General features: G+C 32.1%; 1 protein-coding gene across 1 annotated transcript; it reads left to right on the plus strand.

Annotated features, from left to right (window-relative positions):
• Positions 1–4,385: 4,385 nt before the first annotated feature.
• On the plus strand, positions 4,386–23,428 carry LOC132751844 (cell migration-inducing and hyaluronan-binding protein-like). Its single transcript, XM_060742056.1, has 24 exons — positions 4,386–4,639; positions 5,507–5,729; positions 6,284–6,450; positions 9,563–9,713; positions 10,364–10,549; positions 10,816–11,022; positions 11,501–11,605; positions 12,201–12,385; positions 13,160–13,363; positions 13,598–13,737; positions 14,297–14,501; positions 14,788–14,917; positions 15,560–15,623; positions 15,825–15,860; positions 16,306–16,428; positions 17,286–17,478; positions 18,097–18,321; positions 18,698–18,897; positions 19,527–19,721; positions 20,943–21,108; positions 21,676–21,735; positions 22,032–22,137; positions 22,419–22,529; positions 23,137–23,428. Exons 1-24 carry the CDS (start codon positions 4,514–4,516, stop codon positions 23,310–23,312), a joined length of 3,684 nt encoding a protein of 1,227 aa, XP_060598039.1. The 5' UTR covers positions 4,386–4,513; the 3' UTR covers positions 23,313–23,428.
• The last annotated feature ends 1,056 nt before the right edge of the window (positions 23,429–24,484 follow it).

The raw sequence follows: 24,484 nt of genomic DNA on the forward strand, positions 1-24,484 counted from the left end.
TAATATGCTTAATTAACATGTTTATTTAAATGTACATACGTATAGGACAGTATCAATCAAACGGATACATGTTTTTTTTGCAAACTAGTAAGGTTGGGAAACAGTTTAAAGTTGAATGTCTTAAAGATACTACTTTTTACCCTTGCTTTCATTAATATTTTAGCTATTATAAAGTTGATTTGTTCACACCTCAATAAACATTGACTTGTAAATCAAATACCATTGAAGCCTGAATGTTTTCAACTGCTAAGGTTTAATTCTAAGATGAGTATAAATGAATGTACATGTATATATACTACTTTAAAAATTGAAGCGTTTTGTTTATATCGATCCCTGATACAAAATAGTATCAACACAGACTTTCCAGCTGAATCATTCGTAAAAAGAAGAAATTGAATCTATTCAAAGTATGTTATTTCTTTTATATTTCATCAGGTTTGTTTTATGCTAATTTAACCTAATTTACTTACTTTATAAGTATGAAATAGAGAAAAACGAAATCCTTAAAGAACGCCCAAACCGAAAAATTTGACACTGCTACAGGGTTCGTTTTATCGGGCCCGTTCAAGAGGATAGTGGTAACTATAAGCTACCGTCCAGAGCCCCTAGCACCGCCTCATGCGGAATTCTACACTTAGACATGTATATGACGAAATCTTGAATTAAGAAACAAATAAGAAAGAGTCTAAACTGTTTATAGAATGTACATAATTATACACATTCTAGACTTATCATACTTTTCGATGGAATTCTGTTTTAGATAGGTAATTGTTGTATTCTATAGCAAAACAATAAATTTCATGGTTATTTAGTAAATATTAGACCATTCATTATGTATCAGCACGGATAAGACTTTGAGCTGTTGACAAGGTAATATCCTCACTGCTCACAATTTAAATGCACTTTTTGCCCCAGAAATCCATATTTTGTAATTCTTTAGAAAGGTCAAACATTAAATAATGGATTGAGCGCATGCTAGTTGTTTTACAACTGAAAAAAAGCGCTGACCATACAGTTTTATGTCGTAGAGGTAGCAAAATGTAACTAATGTAGAATTTTTACTTTTATACACAATACTTATTCACTATAATTTAACCAATTGCCAACAGAAGTTAATATGTGTCTGTAGCAATTGCGTATGGTTTTAGAAACTGTAACAAGATACCAAACAAAGATAGTGTTTGAGAAATAAAAATGATAGCATTTCTGAGGCATAATAGGTCTTTTTGCATGGTAATATCTTCACGGATAAAAATGAAACATGTCTCGTGGCATGGTAATATCTGCAGGGATAAGAATTTAACATGTCGTAATTCAATGTAATTATTAAAACTGAACTATCTTATAAAACAATCCTTTTGGGCAAACAGAAATGACAGCAGCAGCAGGAGAAGCAGCAAAAACGTTCTTAAATTAAACTTTTATTCTTAAAATGATTACCGTAGGTGGCGATAACGGAAACGTCTGGAAGATTGCTAAATTAATAGACATTTTCTTGTTCATTTACAATCAGAAATGAGTTAAGTTTCATGTTGCTAAAGGACAATAACCTTTATTTATTTAGCTGATGTGAGGTGAAATGATATAAGTCAATTATAAATAAATAACACTCACAAATCATAAGTTATTTTGAAAACATGCTTTAATGACAATATTTTTTTATTAAAAGATGCACATAAAAGTTTCTATAGAAAATATATCTTTTCTTTTCGTAATGATTCAAACATATGAAGTTACATTTACACAACTTACTACTTATAATAGCTATTTGCAAGTGCGGTTGGTAAAGTGTTAAAAGCCTAAGAAGCTGTGTGTTTACTTTCGCGAATAAGGCTTTAAATAATTTTGCCATTTTTTTTTCGTACATGTAATTATCCCTCTCTGTTTGCTGTTATCTGTTTATATGTGTGTATTTTCTTGCTTAACGACGCATTCTCTGCAAGTGATATTTGAAACGAATATCGGTTTTTTTGTTTGAAAAAAATATCAATTATTAGTAATTTCACAATTTTCCGAGAAATATTATTGTTGTTTTTCCATAGACGTAATATGAAGACAAATGGTGTGTTTTATTTTTATTTTATAATAATGATGTGATACTTTGTACTTTAATATTCATTTCTTAACAATATACAAAATGCATGTTCAACATTATGTAAAATGGTTAATCTGAATTGGGCGACGTCAAAAGAAGTTCATGTCTGCATAATTTGCTAATTTGACCACAGAGGAACCCTTGACAATCATAAACTGTTTTCATGCAACTATAATAACTACAATAACCAACGTTTTTCTGGACCAGAGTTTTGCTTTATGTATACACTTGAAAGAGTAAAAAACAGTGCAAATCTGTAATTTTTATAAATGTTTTTTTTCCTTTGTTGTTGTTGTTTGTTTATTTTATTTTTATTTATTTATTTCATTATTTTTTTTTTTTTTTGCTGTTGTTTTTTGCTGTTGTCGGTTACTTAGATACATGAATGGAACGCTATACCAGCAAAATACATAAGACTTTTTTTCACAATTATACGGTCAAGAACACGTGTGTCGATCCGTATACAGGATAGGTAGGACAGATAACCATAGGCTGTCTCATGAGTAAAGGAAAAAAAGATTTACAACAATAAAAAAATGGCAAGTTATGTTATAATTATTGTAATCCGCCTTTTGCACAAACAACAAATTTCCGATAAACCTAATTTTTCAATCTAAAGTAAATCATTTGATAGTAAAAACATTTTTTAATACCTATTATCCCAATATTTTGCCAAAATAAGTAAACAGGATTTGTCTACATTCGCAACTAAAACCGGATATAAGTATGCACCTGGTGACAGTAGTTTTATCTTGTTTGTAAAGTAGAAAATAGATTTGTTGATTGTTAAGATTAACACCTATATCATGTGATGTAAATCTATCATTAGTCATTAACGCCGTCGGGACAGAACAGTAATTAATAATGTATATCATAATTATTGGACAAAGTGTTTCTCGGCCGTTGATTTTTTTTGTTATTGTTGTTTTGTAACTGGTATTTTTAAGATTGTTTTTTTTTTACATTGTTTTCGGTGATTTTTTTTAATTATTATTATCTTTTATTTTTCTTTTATGTCGTTGCTGATCGTTTTAGTGTAACATTGTTTTGTGGTTGTTTTTTTTTTGTTTTTGTTGTTGTTTGTTTGTTTTTGTTCTTTTGTTGCTGTTTTTTGTTGTTGTTGTTGTTGTTGCTTTGTTCCTGTTTTATTGTTTGTTGTTGTGGTTGTTCTTTTGTTTGTTGTTGTCGTTCTTTGTTGTTTTTGTTTTTGTTCTATTTTGTCGTTATTGTACTTTTTATTGTTGTTTTGTTGCTGTTTTGTGGGTTGTTTTTTTTATTTGATGTTGCTGTAGTTTGTTTTGTATTTTGTTGTTGTTGTTCTTTTCTGTTGTTGTTTGTGGGGGGTGTTTGTTGTTTTGTTTTGGTTTTTTATTGCCAATATAAATGAATCTTCTTTTTTATCATAAAGAAAGTTACAGTAATAAGTATGTGGTATGGGAGACAAAATATCACTTTTTTACATTTTCGCACCTTTATGACAAATGATTTTACATTTAACGCTGCTTTCTTTACGGAATAAGGATGTAACATACACTATGTCTATACATCAAAACAGTATAAAACACGTCTATGCATTGCCTTCAGATGAAATATCATATTTATATGTAGTCAAATGGCATCAATTTGAACATATCGATGAAAATAAAACCGCATAATTTACAAATATATTATCTTTTTTTTATAAAAAAAATGCACGTACTTTGCTTGGTGTTTCTGTTTCTGCTTACATAATTATGTTGTTGTTTTTTTATAGATAGAAGGCAAAATGTATGTTTATCGCGAGTGATATGTACTCTGAATATGTCACCTTCTCAAAGTAAAGTTTGCTTCACTTTGTTTTCACACTTCTTAACCACATCAATTTAATAATTTTCTTATCAAAACATAAGTATAGCATGCCTTGACGTTAGCTTTTTTAAAATTAACTCATTTGTGTTCTTAAAACGTAATTGAGTAACCACTGTGTATACGCATTGTTTATGTTAATGATATACGCATATGCCTTTATTTGTTTAGCCGTACCTTGACCGCTTATGACAAGCTAATGACATATACAGCTCAAAAGGAAAAAGTTAATAATAAAAATAGTATAAAAGCTATTATCATATACATATATCTTTACACAAAGAAAGGAGTGATATAATTCTCTGACGTCATCAAAATATGCCCGGGGGCTGCGGGATTGGTTATAAGTGTACAAAATATCCTGCTCAACCGGCATACAGTACAGCACACTTTAAGCAGCGGACCTCCCTGCTTGAAAAATTATTATCTATTTTGTTACATTTTTTATATTTTGAAAGTATTTTCGTATGTAAAGATTTAATGTTAAGAAGGCATAGCGACTGGTATTAATTCATCTAAAAAGTAACTTCATTATTTAGGTGTAAAGTTTTGAACATAATAGAATACAAAACAATGAGGAGTCTTCTAATATTTGAAATATTGGCCTTGTTGTTTATTCATGCACGTGCGGATTGCCCGCACGAGCGAGCGGGATTGAAGGCTTGGTCACAAGCATCCACATGGGGAGTGAACGGAGCTGTAAGTAAATTTATTTATTTATTTAATTTATCAATTTATTTATTTATTTATTTATTTATCTATTTTTTTATTTTAATTAATAAATTTATTTATTTATTTATTTATTTATTTATTTATTTATTTATTTATTTATTTATTTATTTATTTATTTATTTATTTATTTATTTTTATTTATTATTTATTTATTCATGTATTTCTTCTTTCTTTTTTTATTTCTTTTTTTCTTTCTTTCTTTCTTTCATTCTTCTTTCTTTCTTCTTTCTTTCTTTCTTTCTTTCTTTCTTTTGAAAAGATTGACTATTTGCTATGAATCAAGTGGATCTTTCTGTGAGAAGTTCTAGATAAATATATGACAGTAGTTATGTTTCAACAATTTCCATATCTATAAAGTCGATCTGAAAGAATACAATTTGTGCATCGCGTATGCAAAAATTACTTATTTGTACATGATGTTGCATTCAATATCTGAGTTGATTTGACAAATTAAAAAAGCATATATTAAATAAAACCAATATTTATGAACATTTTGACAGTTTTCATTTGCCATGTTGTTTTTTATCATTATTATTATATCATTATCATTATTATTATTATTATTATTATTATCATTATTATTATTATTACTATTATTATCATCATCTTCATCATCACCATCATTCATAATAATCATCATCATCATCATCATCATCATTATTATTATTATTATTATTATTATCATTATTATTATTATTATTATTATTATTATTATTATCATCATTATCATTATAATTGTCATTGTTATCATTATCATTATCATCATCATTATCAACATTATTATTATTATTATTATTATTATTATTATTATTATTTGATTAATATGAATTGCAGCCACAATCTGGAGACAGTATAACCATCACCGACAAAATCTTAATGGACGTATCACCGCCACCGCTGTATAACATTTCAATTAAAGATGGTGGAATGTTAACGTTTTCACCGGAAGTAGATCTCACCCTGAAAGCAGCAAATATTTATATACAGAAACACGGCTCTATGCTTATTGGATGCGGGGATTGTCCGTACCGAGGAAAACTTGAAATCGTCCTTACAGGTAAAAATCTTGTGTGTCTTTAGAACGTTCAGAATTCCCATTGCGTTAGGGGTTTTTCTATAACAAAATTTCTCAAATTCGAAAGGCCCTACTTTTGTGTGTCTTTATAAATATATATAATGTTCAGAATGCCATTGTACCAGGTACTTTTCATAGCAAAATGTCTAAAATTTGAAAGAACCTAGTTTTCTTATATTACTGTAAAAAGTGATGCGAGTTTTGCGACTGCCTGAAGAGCTTATAGGTTATGTTGTATTCGATAAGCTTTTTTTATTTTTTTAACAAACTCGTGAAACGCCTTAAATTTCTTTCTTTTCTCAGTTTGGATAGTTAAAGGCAAAAAGGTTTAACTATATTATAATTAAGGATTTTTTACCTAAATTGTCGCAGTATAGAAATGCTCAATATAAAGGTGAAAAATGCGTAAGCTAATATGAAGCTTGATTAGCAGAGACGAGGCATCCGTGTTCATGCCCGGATCAGTCAGTATAATACATAATTATATAAAATTATTTGATTTTGCAACATTCTTTGTATACTTTTTAAATGAAAAGGAAACCGGAAGTCGCATGTGCATGAGACTCACCCAAAAGCCATTCTGGTAGATGAGGGGGGTACCTTGGAGATTCACGGCGCGCCCAAACTGTCCTGGACAAAAATCGACAAGACGTTAAATCCCGAGAGAGGCTATGACGGCGGGAACATCTTCTTTAACCACCAGGTATATAAACAAATGTTTATAATCTATTTGATTTAAAGATCAATTGTTTATGTCAAAGTCTTTTGAGGGTATAAAGATATATCTTATGAATAATTTTATAAAATTATCAACAATAAAATTATGTTGTTTCCATACTTTTATGGTCTATTCTCGAAAAAGATTGTCACATAAAATGTCTATGCCTTTTAACACACATGAATATTGTACGTAATCAGAAAAAAATGTTCCAGAAACGAAATATTTTGATGCTATTTTAGGTAGGATTTTAATCATTTAGCAATGATTTTGTAAATGTGTCATTCACTTTTAAGGCAACATACTAGCATATTACATTCATACAAGCATTTTGGAAGCATAATTTATGCGTTTTAATTAATTAATAAATAAATAAATGCAGCAGATATATAGCTTTATACACTTTCACGATGAACTTTCAATTTTCCTTTACAGTGTAAGAAATTTCACTATTATGATAAAACAAAGATTTGCTTATCAATTTTAATCTACATTTGTACTTCAACTAACCTAGACGGTGCCATCAAACATTGTCTACACAGAGAACGTTAAGTTAGTTTAATTCATAAAACCATATTTGCATTATTGAGACGTAACTTTCTTGATTAGAAGTAGTTAAGTACACACTAGCTAGCATGGAATCGGAAGAAAGAAATCAAAGCATTCTGTATTGAAATATACGTTGGTAAACGAGGAATTTTGTGCCCGCAATTTCTTCTTTTGTTTTATGAACTTTGTTTTATTAATTCAGAAATAATGAAAATAATTAATGACAATTATTATTATTATTATTATTATCATTATTATTATTATTATTATTATTATTATTATTATTATTATTATTATTATTATTATTGTGCGATCGTGATAAAGATAAATGAATTAAGTGACTATCCTTAAAAAGTATTATGGTCGCGTCATTTGTCGTCATTAATTAAGTCGACTGCATAATTATGTCTACATAATAACATTTGATGACGAAAATATAAACAAACAAGCGATAAGAAAACCACTATACTGTTAAATTCGGAAAGACCCCAGGCAGAACAGTGATACATAAATAAGTTTCAATTATCTGTACATCATGCAGATTTATGACTTGTTTGTTATTTTTGTGCACAGACGCGTGCGTGTTTTCCCGCCGTGACTATAAGTATGATATGTCATCGCCAAGGTCAGACTGGGGCATGTTTATAACCCACGCAGGATGATTTGTACGGATATATGACGGTCACTGGTCACAGTGTACTGCTCAATTAAAATCCGTGATAAAAGACCGGTATAAAAACCGTAAACCGTTCAGTTTCAACCTTTTTGTCTGTTTTAGTTTTAAATCTTAATGAATACAGTTTTCAAATCATAATGAGCGGTCGAAAATAGTTTATTAGGGTCTAAACAGCCTATGAAAATAAGTTTCTTACTTGCATAAACCCCATAAGCCGCATCCTGGAATTTAACTATGTTCAGCGCAAGGATTGTCTAAGGCTTTGTTTTGCGGAATGACCGTATATTAGATTTGTGCTTTTAAGCAAATTCCAAGTCCTACTGAAATTGATATAATTTTCTTCTGTTCAAATGATCCAACCGTTAAAAACAAGACAAAAATGGCGCCAAGTGATATTTTTTAAGATACGTATTGTAAGTTTTATAAGAATAATAAAAAAAGAAACTTAAATATTGATATCTATTATTGCAGTTTTGCTTAGCCACGAGCATTCATAATAATGTTATTTAACATTGGAAGTGTCCTATTTATAACTGACACAGTGTACATTTACTGGAATTCAGGCAACTTGGTTTCTGCTGGCGAAAATAGCTTTTATTAAGCGACCAGTACAGACCAAGGTCAGCCGGCACATCCGTGCTTTCGTGGTCTGCACTGTTAGTCATTCAAACTGTACCTATTTATTATTCCCCCTCCAAAAATAAAAAGAATGGTTTTGACAGATGGACAAACCAGTGTATGCTGTTTAGCGTGGTACAGTTTAAAGGAACTGAGGTTCAAAAGCTTAAAACATAAAAAAACTTCCACAGATGAACTTGGATACTTGAACTACATAGATATGCGAACTCTAATTTAGTAATATGCCCGGAAATAAATTCAAAATTATTTTTTGTGCTATTCTTGGTCGGTTTTGAGAGAAAAGCGGTGCAACACTTTTTAATTTTTGGTTATTTTTCGCAATTTGTATACTTATTCTGGAAAAACGGAGTGAGCAAACGATCTAATATTTTGCACATTAATTTTCGGTCTAGTTCTACATTAAATAGAACATTAAATCTCGAAAAATCATATCCAGTCCAATCATGTCAAAAAGTCTAAGCGGAGTCCCTTTAAAAGTAACGATGCGGTGTGATGGTAATGAACTTTTTGTAATGAACTTTCAAACAAATTATATCGATAGTTCATACCAAATTATCTTTGCCGACAGCGTTTCCCAGGTGGCTTTTATTGGTCAAACGCATATTTTCTAGAATAAACATATGTTCAAGTTATTTTTCAATCGTAATATTTCTACCATCACCTCTTGTTATATAGATATTAATTAAAAAGATAACAAACGATTTGTATCATCTTGGAAATTAATTTTGTTTTAATAAGATATATATTCATTTCCCTTCCGAACGCAGTCTCAATCGCCCACCCGCCTCGTACTCGAAAAGGACACTCAACTTTCAAACATTTGAAACAAATCTTCCTTTACTACATTAAAGCACCGGCACGTTTCTTTAATATTCTACTTTAATTTTCTAACAGTCAACATGCATTGAACTAATAATACATGTATTTAGCAACAGAGTTCAGAAAAACAGCTTTTTTATGTTTAGCTCCGTTTATATAAATTGTACATATGAGGTAAACAGTTGTAGAATTGTTCTTGTTGTTGCTGTTGTTGTTGTTGATGATGATGATGATGATGATGTTGTTGTTGTAGAAATCAGTTTAGATTGGCACCTTGAATACATATCTATTCAAGGTAATGCAAACAATTTGCCTCCTGTCTCCTTGTCAGCTGCCCTTGTTATTTTTTACAATGAATGTATCATATACATGTATTTTTAGACGTTACGCATATTTGTTTATTGTATATTGTAGTGGGAGAACCAGTATAACAGCATTGAACCTCTTGCACCACGTATAGTTGCTTACACCTTTGGCCTCAATTCTACCGGATATCCGTTTGTGAAGGACTTCGGGTTATACGAGATGTCATTCCGTAGCGATGAACTCGTCCGCCATATTGGGAGTAAGTGAACTTGATAAAATATTGTCCTTTTTAAACGACTTAAAGAAAAAATATTACTACATGTATGTTCATAAACCATACATAAACATTATAATATATTGATCTCTCGTGTTAACAGGGTTAATATAATAAAATAGACAATGATTAAGCGATGTCTATATGATATATATGATGGAAATACTTAATTGTAATTGGTAAAATCGGAGCAACCGAACGGTATTCCGAAATATAAAACCCTTGGTTTCTCGCCAGGCCGTCCACTGGTTCTCGGATGATATATGTCACGGCCACTAATTCGATAACGAACTTCATAATAGAACGGCGGAGCGTGTTACATAAGTCACATGGAAGTTAAGGTTTTAGCCGCTTCGAAGCTCATTTCAGCCGGTAAAGCTCTCTGGTGGCATTTTCTATTATCCTAGGCTTGAGTTAATGTACCAAGGCTGCTGATGAAGCTACAACAATGATGCAAAAAGCTAAACATACAAAAACTCATATGTTTATCTCGAATTATGTGTTAATCTCAAATCATATCTTTATCTCAAAACATTATGTTTATCTCGAATCATGTTTATTTCGAATCATATGTTTATCTCGAATAATAATTTTATCTCGAATTATTTTTTAAAGAGATAATAATTTGTTTTAAGGAGTGGTAGATGGGGATATACTTATGATGGCTGTTCAGGTACAAATACGTCTTAGAGACCCGAGCGTACAGAGTACGGGGGTTTATGACGCTTACGAGACACTCGTGCACGGTGAAGTCACGGGCAACAGTATGTTAAGGTCATTGCAGGATGACGGCAGCACGTGGGCATTTGTCTACCAGAAAGGTAATGCAACATCTGCTGTAATAAATATATATTTGGCAGTTAATTATGCTACTTTTTATCAAATCAAAGTAACGCTGCTTGGTTGAGTTGTTGATACAATTTGATAAATAAGACAAACAAACGTCAAAGGAAGGACAAGTGTCTTCAAAATGATATTTTGTACAAGAGAGAGTAATCATGTCATGTACAAGCAAATTTGATGCAATCTTTATCTACATGTATATATTTGCCTCCATTTAAATTGATGTTTATTTCTGATACAAAAGGAAACTCCAAAAGTTTGAGTGAGGAGACCAACGCATTTGGTACCACGTCAACAGCTAGATATGTCATGAGTGAAGACATGATTTTTACGGCAGAAACCGTTGGAAATCTCCGCAAAGGGCTGCAACAAGAGAACTTCATGATTTCAAACAGAAATGCGCTAAATCCATTGGTTGAAGCCGTTGATGACGTTACAACATGGCAGCCAGGTAGTAACGTTTTCTACAATAATTTTATTGAATATAAAAAGCGGCCTTAACGGAAAAATAATCAAAAATTAAATAATGAAAACATCCTTTAAGTAAAATCATTTATTTCTCAACAATTCTGTTAACAAAAATTTTGGGCAAGGGAGATTCCTTTGAAGCCTAGAAAACAAGCAAATTACGGGAATATCTCAGACTCAGTGATCACAAATATGTCAAGGTATCGAACTTTATAATAAATACTTTGCAGATGGCTTCTTTATTTATGGCACAATAGAGCATTTACAGACTTTTTACAACACATTTTTAACACCAATTTACAATTTTTCTATTTGACCTTCAGGAGCTCCTTTTTGATAGTTACTTACTGTTGCTTTCGCGACAGAATATTGTGAAGATTGCATTTTGAGAATGTTGATTTTTCTTGTTGATCTTTGCTTTTGATTTTACATGATAGTAATTTGATTTTGATAAATTACAGGAGATCAAATTGTAATAGCCTCCACGGACTATGACTGGGAACAAGCTGAAGAACGGACTATTGTGTTCTGCCCAGATTGTCAGAAGAACCAGTTTCGTATTAACGGTATGTTGCAGAATGATATACGATTTCCACTAAGATTCAAAACACTATTCTTACATATATGAACAGATACTTACAATACAGAGGGATAAGAAGCTCTAAAAATAGAAAAATTACCAATCCTGACCCGCAATCCCTTGCGGGAGATTCATTGGCTAAGTTCCGCCATCTTAATAAGAATAATTTATATCTACTTAATTTTTTATTGCTTCTTTTTTACATTTTTTAAATATCATTTTTTGTTACTTCTTTTGATTACTATTACAAATTTTAGGTAACATGGTAACTGTTTTGAGACTTGCCGCGTTTGGTACTTGTTTTGTATTACTGCCTGTGTGTCGCCTCCTTCTAAGTGGAGAGTTAGTGAGGAGCGTTGTAGTGCTCTCCTATGTTGGTCTTTACTCTAGTTGATCAAACTCCAACCCATTGGTCCACCTTTGCTTCACTTTTTGAGCGTAGCCAACCAGATCACTGTGAAGAGTTTGCCTAGTCAATATCTATACGTCTGACAAACTTAATAATAAAGAAATCAGTTTGAAAGAATAATACAAAGCCTTTTTTCAGAAATATTATAATATGATTACACGATTTTTTACAGAACCAGTGAAATTCATGCATTTTGGAAATGTCTTGTATGGCGCTGTAGACATGCGTGCTGAAGTCGGTATGTTAACTAAAAATGTTGTAATAAGTGGAGAGATGGAGGCTGAGTGTCCAGAGTTTAACGAAAACTGCCACGACTCCAAGGTCCGCAAACTAGATACATTTGGTGCCCACATCAAGGTATGATAAAGTTTCCAAATTTTAGAATGGTAAATATGTAAATAAATTGTTAAAGGAAAAAATATAAGCGGGACAGTTCACATTTTATGCACCTGTCAGAATACATGTATTAAAAATCCAAAAAAATCGAGAGATTTTCAAGCTATAAAAAGTAATAAAAAAATATATAATTTTATACTGCATGCGGCAGATTTATTTATAACTTAATTTAATCTTGGGCTTTTCTTTTTGTCTTGTTTATTTGTTGTTGTTTTTTTTTGTTTTTTTTTTATTGTTTGTTGTTGTTTTTTCTCAACTGTTGAAAATTATTAATGAATCTATACTAATATTATAAAAGGAAACCGTAGTTTAAAGGCACATTATGCCTCGCAAACAATTTTTTTTGCCATTCTGAGAAGAGGAAATTATAAGTTTTATAACGTTTGAAATATTATTGAACGTAATGAAATATTAGCATGTTACATTATCATCACGTGACAAATGTAACGCTGCACGTGAGAGTATTAGTCATTTAAGTAGCAAAATTTAAACAAAGTAGTATTCTGAATTCCATACAAACTGTGAAAATCACTATCCATGCCCTAATTGCCAAAAAGCCAACAGAAGCAAAATTGGTTCCGAAACTGACCAATGAGTAAATGTTCGAAAACTTTAACAGAACGCCAAAAGAAAAAAAGAAAAAACAAACAAAAAAACAGAAATCAACTTTTGAGACCTGAAAATTAAAATATTTCTCTGGCGTAATAGGCCTTTAATACAAAAATCTGTTTTCAGATTCTTCAGAACTATTCCAATGTTCATATTGGATATGCCGAACTGATAAACGTTGGTCAGCAAACAGATAATGGGCGGTACCCGGTGCATTTTCACATGACCTTTGACAAGAATCCGGGGGCCAGGGTCCCTTATCTTAGAGGAAACTCAATCCACAACACGTTTGCCAGGTGCGTCACCATTCACGGCACACACGGTGTTCAGGTTCGTATTTATTTTGTGGGGGTTGTTGTTTTTTTCTTTAAATACGAAACCGCTTTCCTAATTCTATGTGCCATTTATACACGTACAAGCAATACGGACGTGACCTTTTGATTTTATGCTGTTACTAACTTTTATGACATCGAAAAATATTCTAATTGTTTCACTGCCGTTTACCACATTTGTCGGTTCATAATCTAATATATTTATTTATTTTTCAATTTTTGATGGATGTAGGTTCTGGATAACTTTTGTTACAACCACATGGGCCATGGTTTCTTTTTGGAAGACGGGGGAGAAAAGAATAACGTATTTGACGGTAACCTTGCAATGTCAACAAGAAGTGGTAACGGATCTCTCGAACCAGTTGACAGATTGTAAGTATCTTCTGAGTGCTAAAACATATCGACATATCCAATGAAGATAGAAACGTTAATAACGTACCGACTGTCCAATTAGCCACACATATTTGTCGCGCAAGCTTACAAAATAATTGAAATTTACCTAGACGATATTGCATTTTATGTAAATGGAAAAGTGTTTCAAAAGCCAAATGGGTATTTAAAAAAACTTAATTCGTAACTATGTTCTTGAATATTATCTATTATACACGTTACTTTTGATATGAGAGGTGACATACAGTCGAACTTCGTTGTCTCAAACACAGAGGGTCTGTGCAAATTTGTTCGAGATATGGGTAGTTCGAGCTAACCGAGATTGAAGTATTATCGTGTATAATAAGATCGTATTTTACGGAAGACATTGTCGTGAACATTATCCAAGTTACATCGGTCGAATTTAAAAATGGGTCAACAATTCACTACGAGAGTGCGCCCGATTGCAAAATGGTCATTTTGGTATTAATGTCTTAAAACTAGAAAATCCAAGCGGATATTTCTTGCAAATTATTTATTCTGTTTCTTTATGTTTAAACAGTCGGCCGGCGGGATTTTGGTTTACAAGTCCACTCAACCGATTTAGAAACAACGTTGCAGCTGGCGGTGAAGGTACCGGTATTTGGGTTGTATTTCCTGACGAACCCCTCCCTCCGTCAAGAACCTATGGTTTGTACGACAAGTTTGAAGCAAGACAGACGATGCTGATGGAGTTCGACAACAACGTGGGTCACTCCCAGGGTCAGGTATGTGAGACCTAAATGTTGATAACTAGCATATATGAGTCCGCGTCACAACTTTCTTCCTGAACATTTGACGGTGTGGAGTTTGAGCCAAGTTTAAAGGGGCATGCTAATTTTTTCATGAAAATTTCAAAAATGTATTTAAAAATGAAATATTGTGAAGCGAACAAAGATCATAATTTACATATTGCAAACAGCAATACTAAAAAGGTCAAACTATTTTTTTTAAATAACCATTACTGCGTTAGTACTGTAATATGATGTTTGAAACTATTTTGTCATCATTTAGTTTGGTATCATGATCGGGAATAAAGAAACAGATGAGAGAAATGTTGAACATAGCAACAAATGGCAACCTCTGGTGGACCCCAAAGATCCGACTTCCAGTCCAATTGACATTCCAATTTCAAAACTTACAGGTATAATTTCCACAGTATATATTTTTTTAAGAAATTAAAGCACAGTTTTACCCCTGCCCGAACCCATAGCAGGTTAACATATTACATTGCAAAAGTTTCTCATAATTTTTTAATTTATTCTCACTTTCTTTTAAATTAATATGTCAAACTTTTTGCACTATCCACAACTTTAATGGTTTTTTAATTTACCCTAATATGATGAATTTCATCTCAAAAGCAAACAGCTTTCATAATTTATTTAATATTGTATGCCAATATATTAATTAATATGATAATTCCATAACTGGTTTTACTTTTAAAGTATTGCCAATTTGATGCATGTATGTCTTTAACGACTTGCTTTTGTGCGTATAACTATGAATTTTTTATTTATATATGTAACTCGTTTTATTGTTTGAGTGTATTCGAAACTTAAACATATAACCGAAAAAAATGAGGGATAATACGATTACAAGTTTTTCAGTTGATTTGTGACCTTAGTTTGTAAACAAGCAATGTTTTGTTAATCATAATATCACAATATGGAGTCACTAGATTAAGTTCAAGTAGTTAAACATGATACCAAAATAGCTATATCAAAACTAAATGGAGGCTCTATTTATAAGATATAAAATGTTTGGTAACATAGTTTGTCTGTTTCAGGGTATAAATGTAGGGGAACAAATATATGGATAGAAGGCGGTTATCTTAACGTCTCTCGTATATCGTAAGTTATGTTAACTTTTAATTCCTAAAGGTAATAATGGTAACATTGTGAGAAATTTAAACATGATAGTAAACAAGAATATGTTGTTTTAAAATGTTATAAGTAAATAAATGACATTATCAGTGCAGTTATGATAAAGGGTAATTTATCTATTTATTTATTTATTTATTTAGTCTCTATAACATACATCTTATATTGCAGTGTTTCGGACAGCCGGAATGGAATTTTTGTTACAAAGTAAGCTCTTATATCATTCAAAAATTCATTACCATGAAAAAAATTATTTTGTTATTTTCAGCCCCATAATCATTTAATAAATATCAATTATCTATAGCACCTTACGGTTGCCTACAGATGCTTCATCTTTTGTATTTTATACTTTTAAAGATAATCAGCCAAATTTTGAAACCTCAATTGTCTCTAAATAATGGATGTCCAGTGTCCAAACAATTACAAATACCATATTTTGTAAAATGTGTATTATTTAAATTGTCCGCTATGCCATAGAGCGTATGTTTGGAGCGTATGTTTAATAAAAGAATCTGCAAAAATATGAAGTCCTATTTTGCCAATCAATAAAACAGAGTCTAGTATTGACTTGTGAATGCCTGTTTAGCCATTGCATAAAGCAGAGTCTAGGCTTGATTATATTTTTTTATTTTTTGTGTGTGTGTTTATACAGTGAAGGCCAACAAGACAGACGTTCCGGTCGTCTTAGCCATGCTGTCATACTTGGTGACAGTGAGAATGTTGGTGAGCCAAGCATTGCTGGATTTGAAAGAAGCTTCCCGTTACCATGGAATGAGTAAGTAGACTAGCGAGACATCTCGCGGAGATAATAGACATAGTTATTTACATGTTGACCTCTCAGCACAGGGAGCGTAGGTTTGAGCCCTAATTGGGTTGTTATGACCATGTTTCCTCATGCAACGTCATATTGGTTAGCAAAGTAGCAGACTCAAAAGAAGTTCAAATATTAAGCTTCTTAATTTCTAGATACTTTCTAATAACTGATAATGATTTTCTTTACTGTATTATCATTTTAGAAATGTAAGTATTTGAACAAGGAGCATTCCGATTCAATTGTTTAACTCTTTCTTGATCCCAGATATTTGATGACAAAAATCTTGTTTCTTTCATGTGCATTTTAGGGGAAAAAGTAGTTTAAACATTATCAGTTTATTTTGTTATGAAGGGAATAATGATCTACTTAAAACACTTTTGAGTCCGCTTCCTGGGACAAGCCAGTGGAATATTAGGAAATATCATCGTGACCCGAGAGAGGCTTCAGATCCGCTATGCCTTTGTTAGCAGATACCGTTAACAATGTTTTCGCCCATCTTTAAAGGCAAATGTTCACCACCAACGTCCTCTGTATTTTTTTGGCATTTTTATTTTTTATGTGATACTTCATATATAGTCTGCTTTGAATTAAATGCGTTTTTGTTTGTTGTTTTTTTTTTTAATAATGTTTTGTGTTATTTTAAATAGAAGACAAGATACACTTTAATAAATTGGATAGAAAAACAACTATATATGCTCGATAATCCCTTATGTACCAATTTACGTCTTCATGTAAACAAAATGCATTCAATGCATAGTTACATTGCCCCCTTTCATTTGACGTAAAAAAACAACTTTAAATACTTTTATTTACTTCAGGAAATTCAGAGTAAAGCCTCACTCAGGAATTACTATGTGGAAAGGACCAACACAATACAGTGATATCTGGTTTAACGGATTTCAGTCAAACAATTTCTATGATATTGCCGCAATTGCAAAGAGACGTAACTCGCCCTACTTTTTCTCCGTCACCACGCCGCTCAAAAATTTACAGTTTGCCTTTGATGACGGGGTAAGTTTTTAACAAGGAATATCTTAATTCTTTTCCTTACACATGCCACTTTCGTGTTACAGTTAAACTTCGTTCGCTCGAACTCTGATCGCTCGAATACCTATCTTCGCTCAAACTCATCGCCCAGTCCCGGCAAGCCTGTTTGAAAACCTTTCGGCATATGTTCTACGTGATAATGGTTCAACATCGGGTGACTCGAAGTACCGATCTCTCGAACAAATTTTCACAGGCCCTCCGTGTTCAAGCGAACGATATTTGACTGTATTTCCTTCTAAGAACATTAACTGCCTATTTGTTTCCATTCAAAAAAATTATAAGAAAGTCCTATATATCTAAAAAAAAAAATGCTGGTTCAATTTTAACAAGACTTTTTTAAAGTGCTTCTGGTGTCAAGTTAGCGCCAGTTTGGTAAAGTGGAATTCTAGCGTATTTTTTCTACGTCCATCGTTCTTTTACATAATGAAAAAAGTATATATATGCTGTTTTTTAAGAAGTCGAATTAAGAACATTCAAAATTTATATGAATTACTTTTTGGTTAATTTAGTAATTTTCGAGTTTTCCTTATTGTTTAGTGTTGTTTGTATTTGACCTAAACTCATATAATTTTTTTTGTACAGGAGGGTCAAGGTAACTACGCAATATCAGGAGTTAACGGCGTTGACCCCGGATGGGATTCTGAAAAAGACGGCGGAAAGATTTCCGGTTTCACTTTCTATAATAGCACTTCTACGCAGGAGGAGAAACTTTACATTGTAAAACACGACCATTTCTCGGCGGCGGCTGCCGATTGCAAAGTCCGACCAAACTGGCGACTCGCTATCTGCAAAACTAAATACGGAAATGTAAGCGAATCAAAAAATATACATTGTACATTGTTTATGGCATTGATTTCATAGATGACCTTTACATGCGTAAGAGGAAAAAAAAGAAGAAATATTTTTTTTGAAACGTTGAAATATTTTTGGTCTGGCGTTAATTAATGTTTTCTTATGCAAAGTGCTTAAATGAAACAGCAATATATCAACTCCGAACTAGAAACTGGACATTTTCATTTACATATTTCAATGTGAACCTTAAATGTACCAACACATGAACTTGCTAGCTCTAAAACCGGACCAAAGTTGTTACTAAAAATGGCCTACAATGTAAAAGAATTGTATTTGATAAAAGTATAACTTTTCAGTTTTAACAAAATATTTTCATTGCATTATTTTACAGCTGCGACTTTCTAGAGAGTTCAAAAATACTAAATCTAATGGTATTTTCGTGCGCGATGATTTACCAAGCGCTCAACTCGAGTTAAAGCTTGAAACCAGAACAGGCCCACCGGTGGTACTGGATGGGAGTCGAACATACACGTTCCACAGTGTCGGCCAAATGCCATACAAGCTTCGGTTTACTGCAGATGGTATTGAGACGTAAGATTTTTCAGATAATCTAACTTCTGAATGAATAAATCTTATATATATTATTGATAAAATAGGAGTTTAATGATAAAATGTTTAATATGGACATTACAATAAATAACAATATTTCTGTTTAATCTGCTATATATTTATATGTCACATCGGATCATGTATCCAATACTTGCCAACAATATCCTTATATAATTATTTTGTGGTTTGTTTTCACATATGGTACTGAATACTACCAACATAATTATCTATGGCATTACTGTGACAGACTGTTTACATTTGGTATCTTGATGCAGTTTCCAAAAACATATTAATTAGCTATATACTTTAACTATCTTTTGCATCTTGAGTTCTGTTTGCAATTAATTTTGGTATAACTATAGTGAATAAGTATTTTGTATGGAAGTCAAAATACTTCTTTGTTAACATTTTGCTACATGTGCGACGCATTTCTGCATGCTCAGCGCAATCTGTGTTTTTGTAAAACATCTAACATGTCCTTTATGCATTATTTAATTATCCGACGTTTTCTAAAGAATTTTTAAGAAATGGATTTCGAGGCACAATGTGCCTTTAATACATAAGCAATACATGCATGTAATAAAATTTTATGATATCTGTTTTTTTAACAGGGGCGACACTCTCAGGATAGGCGTGTGCACACCAATCGGAGCTGAGGTTGAAATTCAGAGTTTAATTCCGAGATTGAGCGGAAAAGAACGACTTATTACAAGAAGTCGATTCACGCGAGTTAACTCCCTTGGTGAACTTGATGCACCGGATGCAGATCTAGATGGCAAGAAATATTTCATGAACGACACAACAGGGTAATTGTTTTGTACATATTAAAAAAATAAAATCGGAAAGTATTTTACTGAAATATCAGCATGACTCTAGGGTCGTGCTAATTTTCATGAACATTTTGGATATGTATTTAAATGTAAAACTATTGTGAAGGGAATTAAAAAAGTAATTTGCGCTTGCAATCCACGTAACTAACAGAAAGGTATGTTAAATAACCCTTACTGCATTAGTCACGCAGTAGATATATATGCTGATAAATATAACAAAAATCAGTCATTAAACGGACAAAGCATGTAAATCATTACTTGAATCTTGAATCTTTTTACTGTTCTTAAAATCCCAGGAAATTTTTCTCAAGTTTGATTTTCTTAAACTAGTTTGGCTTATCTGGAGGCGCATGTAGCTTTAAACTTAATATATATTTTGTAAGTGATGATTCAAGCTTATTCAAATCGAACTGCACTTTCAAGAGTATTTTGATCGCCGGCTATGCAAAAATCGAGGTCTTTCTTTTCAAAAGAACGTTTTAAAATTATAGACGTAAATAATAATGACAAAAATTGCTTAAACAGATTATTGATCAATATAGATCTTTCTACAAAACCATTTTTCCATAGTAACGTATGTTGCTTTTCGCGAATGTGCATTCTGCGTAGGGCTAAAAAACGCAATAACGAAACGAATAAAACATGAAAATTCAAGGTTTTTTATAATTATGTAATTAATTTGCTCCACTTTAAATGCAGACGTTCTAATGTTGTGATAATTTAAAGTGACACTATGTTTATCTTTCGCTGTCAAATCGAGTTGAATTAGTTACGTATTTCTAAAGATGGTCTATTATAATGGTGATTTAAGAATAATTGTTAATGAAAAATATGAATGATACAATATAAAAACTATGTAAATTATAAAAATAAAAGACTGTCCCACTCTTTTTAAAAATTGAGAGTTACCGATACATTTTAAACGATATTTATAGAAAATTCTGTCGGTCACGTAAATATCAACTTAACACAATTATGGCAAAATAACAAGGCATTTTTATTTTTACTTGTTCACCGGCCATTTACACTTGGATGACCATAATGTCACTTTAAGTGTCGTCGAAAAAAATGTTATTATGGATCTAATACACGTATTTCCTTGTAGACATATTTGTTTCATTTTGTAGCAGAAATTGATATTCAAGTCATATTATTCAAACACAATCTTGTAAAAACTATAAAATTTAATGTTTACAGAATGGTGTATTTCAAATTTGTCGGTAACTCTGACATTGACATTTCAACCGGAGAGACTTGCGGTGGCGGGCGGTGCCCTGATTTTAGAGTGATCATTAATTCAGGTGACCTTTCCGACGGGGATTGTCGTCAAAGATTGTATGGAAGTAGTTTAAATATGGCAAAGGTATGTTTGCATGAGTACTTTTAGTTAATTCTGACTTTTGAGAAAGCCCTCCCAGCTAGATTCCGGAAACTTCATAGTTCTAGTTACATAAAAATGCCGGACAATATAGTATCTATAGGAACTCTTTTGCAACAGTTATCTGGAGACAGGAAACTTACCGCATTGTGTCACACAAAAAGAGGTTTCTGCCAATGTAAAATAAGTTGATAAAAAACATATGGAGTCATTATTGATGATATTTTTTTTTTGAAATGTGAGATTAGTTAAGCCCGGAAGAAATTGTTTTTGTTCAGCTGCCTACCTACCGACATCAAGCAATTATGTTATTTCCGCTGTAAAACCTGATTAAAAAAGTAATGAATTCTTATAAAATACTGGTAAAATAATACAAAAGCTTTAAATAGTTTAGTATTTCAAGTACGTCCATACTCTTCATGTATACATGTACCTTCGAAAGTTATTATATCGATGATGTAACTTCCGTGTATGATTTGTAAATTTTGAACTTTATAGATGAAAGAAATGGTTTGAGCATTCAGAAATCTTTTTTTTAATTTTTAATTTCAGCCTCCTCTTCCTACATTTTCGGAAACGATAAAAGCAAATGGAGGAGCCAATCCCCCGGAGGTATGTAGTTCTTTTTAATCAATGTAAGTAAACTTACATTAGACAGTAACATAACGAGTGTTTTTCGACTACGTAAAGGTATAAATACCTGTTTTTCTGCGACTTATTATAAAATGTTCCCCATTTCTCAGAGAACAAATGAGGACGCATGACATAAGACATAAAGGCGTCTGTCATACCTGGAAAACATGTTCGTTCACCAAACGACCTTTAACTAATATAAACAGATAGTTAACAGATTTTACATTTCAAATTTTTTGACTATACAATGCAATATTTTTGTTTTTGTTCGTAAGGGATATGGTGCTGGCATTACAAGACCTTTCGTTAATCGTCAAAACCCCGTAGATGGACAATATGGTCAATGGACGGAATGGTCACAGTGTTCCACTACATGTGATCGTATGTATTTTTATCATTAAAACGTAATTTCTATGGCGTCTGCTTTAGTATCAATAACAATGGCGATGGGGATGAATGGTCCATATGAAGTACTATAGTGATCTAAGGATTGTTGGTCGCATGGGTTCAAACCCCGTCAAGGGCAAGCCGTTGTTTTCTTGTATCAACTTTTAAACTATTCGCATCACTCACAAAGTTAGCGGTTAAACTGCTAAACGAACCTAGATAACCTATTTTAATGTTACAAGTTGATTAATAGAAGAAAAACTATACGTTTTCAGAGGGTACAAGGTATCGAACACGTCGTTGTGACAGTCCACTTCCGGCCAACGGAGGAGCTGAATGTAATGGGGCACACTTGGAATCTCAAACTTGCAACCTAGAGCCTTGTGGTAATAATTTCTTACAATTAAGTAAAAAGAAGATATATTTTTTGTGAAGAAACTAAAACAACAGTTCTATTAAAACCATTATATTACATCATTTGCAAGCAATTTTCATTAAAAATATTCTATTGCAATATTATTTGTAAATAAACTCCGTTTTTCTCATGTAATTCAAAATTGCATTAGTGCGCTTTTTGTTGTATTTTTAATAAAATGTTATAGCCACGAGTGAAATATGATGATTTCCATACCACAAGATGATAAATAAATCCTGCATTTATAGATAAAACATTATATACATTTTCCTCTTTTTTTTCTTTGTCACAATTAAAAAGACTTTTCCTAAATTGTGTTGTATTGGCAAAGTACAAATGTAGTCCGACAAGAAACCAGTGAATATACGGGAAAAATTTACAGTGACTGTACGGGAAATGAAAATACGCATATCATTTCATCAGTTATTCTCAATACATGTATTTCATTTATAGGCATATACTAAATTGAAGTATCTACTTCTTGTAAGTGATTACTAATGGTGTGAATGTGTGGGGTGATTAAGGTTTGTTTTTACTTATCAGAGTAAATAAATATTTTATCTGTATATTTTATCTAGCAATCAAAGGTGGTTTCACAGACTGGTCAGAATGGAGCGCTTGTCAAGCCTTCGATGCTGGCTATTGTACCGGATTCTCTGAGCGGTCTCGGTCATGTTCGAACCCGGCAGCGAGGTTCGGCGGTCTGTCGTGCGAAGGAAACACCCGCGAGATACAGAGATGCACCGTTTGCTAGACCACAAGCAGCATAATGTTACTATAACACGCATTCGTCTCCTATGGAAACTTGAAATCCAATTTACTATTTATAGTGTATATATTGAATAAATTGCAAAAGAATCATTATGAAAATATATGTTTATTTTTCATATACCCCGAAAACAATGAATATATCTTAATTCTCTACCCCAAAAAATCCAAACAAAATCCCCCTAAATAAAGACTCACAAATCGAAAGAGACGTACAACGGTCTTTAATTTTTAATTAAAGTTCATTTAACTGACAAGACAACACACACACACAGCTTGTCCCTATTTCATGTAAATAGTTCCCCATGAAAGCAATAAATTCTATTTATATTAAGTAAACCCTTCCGTTTTTACTCAAAGTTCTTATCCAGCTCAAAATACATTTCAGAAAGAAAGTATATGTCCCTCTTTTTAAGCAGTGAATGAATATAAAATCTATGCAAAATAACTAAAAATTCCACATATTCGTGATACTACTTACTTTATACTTTAGGAAAATACCACAATAATTGACAAAATTTGATTTTTTTTCTGAGCGAGCCATCCATACAACCTGAAAATACAGGGAGTTTGCGTAAGATATCAGAGAAAACTGCTTGCTTATTTTACGTTGTCAGTAGACGAGCATATAGACTACAAAAAGACAGTATCTTACCCACTAGAGGCTACATCTTTTTCCACTTCGTAATAAAACTACAACAACTACAAATATTTTATTGCATTAAAACAACTTCTTTCCTAGCAATAAGTACAATTTTCAATACAAAGACATGGTTTACAGAAGAGCATAATGCATGGATAATATATGTATCTACATTAAACATAACTATTATCACGCAAGTGTATATTGCGCTAAATATAATAAATTGGACTGTTGTTAAATGCCATTTTTCAACAAATGACCTGTTTCCACTTTCAAAGTCTTGTTTTTGTCAACATAATATTTAAAAGATTATTTAATGTTGTGATGTTTGTAAATTTAAAAAAAAAATGTCACGAAGGTTGTTCACTGAAAATAAAAATTTGTTGTTGACATTACGTGAGATTGCACACCAACAGTGCTACCACTTGCCTCTTACCGCTGTGGGTTCGAATCCCAACAGGGACTTTGGATTCTTTCATGTGAGGAAGCTATCCAGCTAGCTTACGGAACGTCGG

Source organism: Ruditapes philippinarum, unplaced genomic scaffold (genome assembly GCF_026571515.1).
Source record: "Ruditapes philippinarum isolate M1 unplaced genomic scaffold, ASM2657151v2 ctg494_1_1_1_1, whole genome shotgun sequence".
NCBI classification, from domain to species: domain Eukaryota; kingdom Metazoa; phylum Mollusca; class Bivalvia; order Venerida; family Veneridae; genus Ruditapes; species Ruditapes philippinarum.